This window comes from Ursus maritimus, unplaced genomic scaffold, assembly GCF_017311325.1.
Source record: "Ursus maritimus isolate PB19 unplaced genomic scaffold, ASM1731132v1 scaffold_7, whole genome shotgun sequence".
Taxonomy (NCBI): Eukaryota; Metazoa; Chordata; class Mammalia; order Carnivora; family Ursidae; genus Ursus; species Ursus maritimus.
Window position 1 is genome coordinate 28718494 of NW_024426885.1, and position 4093 is coordinate 28722586.

At 51.7% G+C, this 4093-nt stretch overlaps 1 protein-coding gene across 1 annotated transcript in view; it reads left to right on the top strand.

The window, feature by feature from the left end:
* The first annotated feature begins 1096 nt into the window (after positions 1-1096).
* Positions 1097-4093, top strand: part of HPSE2 (heparanase 2 (inactive)) — a 634212-nt gene continuing 631215 nt past the window's right edge. The window contains exon 1 of the mRNA XM_008704932.1: positions 1097-1406. Within this exon, the coding sequence (XP_008703154.1) occupies positions 1120-1406 (287 nt within the window). The 5' untranslated portion in view covers positions 1097-1119. The remainder of the gene's footprint in view (positions 1407-4093) is intronic.

The window sequence follows — 4093 nt, forward strand, 5'->3', positions numbered from 1 at the left end:
TGAAAACCAGCTGTGTTACTCTGTGCCTTTCTGGCACCATAAAGGTGCACTTCCCTGCAGGAGGGATAACCCCATGGTCAGCCTCAAGGAGGGGCTGGAAGGGCAAGTCCGCTTGTGCGGTGGAGTGGCCAAGCCATGGCTCAGATGGGCGCAGCGTTCCTGAGACCATCCAAGCACGAATAGATTGCTTTGACTTGGCCTAAGTCAGCGTATATTGAAGTCCCCAAGACACTTTTTCCTTGGCTGCCGGCAGAACGGAGCCACGCGCAGCCTGGGGCCTTTTGCCCCTACCGGCGGGTAAGCCCTTTGACCAGGACACTCGGTATTCTTTCTGGCTACTGTTTTCCCTACTGAGGTCAGAGGATGCTTCTGTGTGGCTGCCCAGCGCGTAGCAGAGGTCCATACTTGTGTCCATGAAGTCTCCATCTGCACTCTGTGCTTTGGCTGGAATCACAGTCGCCGCCGCAGGACCCCCTCTGCAACTTAACCACTCTTGCTCTTGCTCCTTCAACGCAAAGGGAAGGGCCCAGAGAGGAAGATATGCCTACCGCTGTCAGGAGAAACCGGCGCGCGGCGGGTGCGCACTCTTCACTCCAGCGCCTAGGGCTGGCGCTGGGGCTTTCGTGTCGGGATTGAAGCTAGAACCGCCCTCCCCAAAGCCTCGCTGGGAGGGAAGTAAAAACAAGACGTCCCGCCCCGTACCCAAAATGTTACAACCATACGTTTCCATCCCTCTCTCTGCTTCCTGACCCTAGAGGGTTAAATCAGGAGGGTACAACGCCACCCCTTCCTCCTACTTCCCGCCTCCCCCCCCCCATCCCCTCACCTTTAAAAAGTTTAAAAAAATGTCTGCAGTCGAAATCTCTTAAAGGGGCGGTGCTGGTGTACGAGTACTCTTGGCACGAGTCACTGAGAAGGCTGGCTAGGGGCGTGAGTTCGCTCCACCAGCACCAAAACACTGAAAAAAAAAGAGAGAGAGAGAAAGAGAGAGCGAGAGAGGGGGGAAAAAGGAAAGGAAAAAAAAAGGGGGGGGGAGGCAGACAGACATACACTTTAGATAAGGACAATTAGTCACCAGTGAGACCCTGTAGGAAGAGAGGTTTAAATCAGAGGGATTTTATGAGGGTGCTCTGTGCCTTCCCTGAAGCCATGCCCTCCAGCAACTCCCGCCCCCCTGCGTGCCTAGCCCCGGTGGCTGTCTTGGCTCTGTTGCTCCATCTCTCCCTTTCCTCCCAAGTTGGAGACAGGAGACCCTTGCCTGTAGACAGAGCTCCAGGTTTGAAGGAAAAGACTCTGATTCTACTTGATGTGAGCACCAAGAACCCAGTCAGGACAGTCAATGAGAACTTCCTCTCTCTGCAGCTGGATCCGTCCATCATTCATGATGGCTGGCTCGATTTCTTAAGGTAAGGCAGGGGCTTCCATGGATCATTTTTTTTTAAAAGTAACAACCCCCACCCCTTCCTATCCCCCATTCCAAAGGGGGAAGAAGAAGAAGAAAATAAGCCAAGCGGATCTCACAAAGAGAAGAAAAGAGGTTTTCCTCCTCCTGGAATATTTGCTGTGAGGCTTTAACTGGTGATTGAGAAAAGCAATGTTTTCTATTAAGATGCACATGTTTGCAATGCAGAAGGCATTTCAGAAACTTATCAGTTATGACTGAAAAAATGTTGTGCTTACATATATCCACAATTAGCCTCCCCGTCTCCTTCTGAAAAAGAAACAAGAGGTTCAGGGCAGTTACAAAAGCGAAGAAAGGTCTGGAGCAACAAAGACCCGAGAGGAATGGGTGTGTGTGTGAGAGAGAGAGAGTGTGTGTGCCTGTGTGTGTGTATGTGAGTGTTCAAGCGGGGATCGCATGAAAGTGGAATTTTCCACGGAAAGATCGATTTGTCAGTCCTCTCCCACTCCAAGACAGAAAACGAATTTAAGCAGAGACTTAAGCGGTGGGGCAAGTTGGATCTGATTTTTGAAGTTTTCTTTTATATCCTCTGCTGTCGTCTCCAGACTTCAGGACTTTGTAAGATGTTTTTTTATAGACCGAATGGCCCCCCAGTCCCTCCTCCTTAAATCTCCTGCGGTAACTGCATAGTTTAGTTTTTCTTTAAAGAAAAAAAAGTTCTCGCTCCAGTCATAGGGTATATAAGGAGAGCGGAAAGGGTCCTAGAAATACTCCGGGGATGTTTCGGAGGTCCGAACTCGGCACCAGCGGATTACCAAACCGGGTGGTTTGTGATCATGAACTCCCCCCTTATTCAATGGCTTGGGATCTAATTGGGCTCACTCTTTCCCTGAGTTGTTACTGTTTAGCAGTTAGGCAACTAAGATCCCTTCCCATCAGGGACAGAGTTGTGGTGTAAAAAAATAAATAAATAAATCGTCTGCAATGTCGAATCCAGTGTTGAGTTATTAAAAATTCCCTCCAAATTGGAGCCTCAGCTGTGGGACTCCCGAAGAGACCTAAGCGCTCTCTCAGTCCCACTTTTCTGCCCGGAGGCCGCGTCCGCCGTGCGTCTTTCGTGAGTATCTTTCACTCCTTGCGAAATCCATTTTGCTGCTGGCGTCCTCCAGCCCCTCAGCGCTGCGGGGCTGCCCGGGCCTCAGCTGGGTTAGCGGACGCGGCCGGTAGCGGGAGGAGCCACGTGGAGCGCTCCTTCCACGTGGAGCGAGCGTTGCGGGAGGACTGAGTGGTTGGTGTTGCTGCAGCTGTCGCTGAGGCCGTTTCGGTTCCTGGCGGTGCCTCTGCTGGGAAGGCGGGAAGAGCTACGCGCGGCCCGGCTTCCTCCTCGGAAGTTCTGTTGTGCAGCAGAGCGCGTCTCTGAGCTCGTGCGTTGGTTGGGGGCGACGGGGGGTTTTCCGAAATACACGCCCCACTTGCATAGCATTACTCCAGCTGCGCGGATTCCTTCGGGCTTCTTTTTCCTTCCTTCCTTACTTTTTAAACCATCTTGTTAACTGCATGCTTCAGAAAAGATTTTGGAAGGCAGCTTTTCGGGGAAGAAGCCGTGGCGGGGCGCATTTGCATTGGCTGTACAGGCTTCGGGATGGACAGTTGTTGGAAATGCCTTTTCTGCCGGGCGGTACTGGCGCGGATGTGACTCCTCTGCCCGCCGCGGGCCCATGCGGTGCCCTGACTGCGCTAGCCCTAGAACGCAGTCCCGGAGTCCTCGGCCAAACGACATTCCCGGCCACCGGACTTCTCGGGGTGGCTACCACTTTGTCAGCAACTCTCCGAAACTATAGCCCTCCGCTTTTTGATTTCACATCCACCCCCTTTATGATCCTGTGTATTTTCTACATTTAGATTTGGATTTTTCAGATCCTGAACCAGCAAAGCGTTAAAAATAACTTACAGATCCGGAATTCAACAGTTGGTCGTCTTAGCACTAAGTGCATCAGCACCGCTCCTTCTTTATCCCTCCCTGAAGTAGCTTTTGGCTTTTAAAACTATTTATTTATGGAAATCCCGAACCTAAATACATGTAAATGCTGTTGTTCTGGTGCTTCTGGAGTCTCCTCCGATGAGCAGGTTCCGCATTTCGGCAAACTTTACTTTTCCCAGAGCTTGCTTCCAAAGGGCCCCACGTAGGAAGCAAACGTGAAGTTGAACTCAGAGAGTGGGGAGGAGGATGTTACCTTTCCTGAGATCAGGCTGAATTATTTAAGGGGCCAAAGAGACATTACTTTTACCGTGCAAGGCAGGGGTGGGTAGAGTTCTCAGAAAAGCAAGGATTTACCCCGGGAATCTCTTGTCCAGAGTTTGGGAGATGGATGCGGTTGTTACAAGATAGTGTTGAAGGAAAATCAACTTTAGCATTAAGGAAGGGGAAAAAAAAAAAAGAACGAACGAACTCGACCTCAGGTACCCGGTCTGAGAGAAAAGAAAGGAGGCAGGTTTCACCTTATCCACAGAGGTTGGGGTGCCCCTAGGGCGGAGGAGGCAGATCTCGGCTTTCAGCCTAGAAGTTTGGCAAAAGTCGGAGCCCGGCAGTCCGCGCATTGCGCGTCTCCGCCAGGAGCGCTTTCCAGGCAGTGGCAGAAGCTGGGCAACTGCGCCTTAGCCCTGTGTTCTCAGCAGACGTGCCCCCCCCCC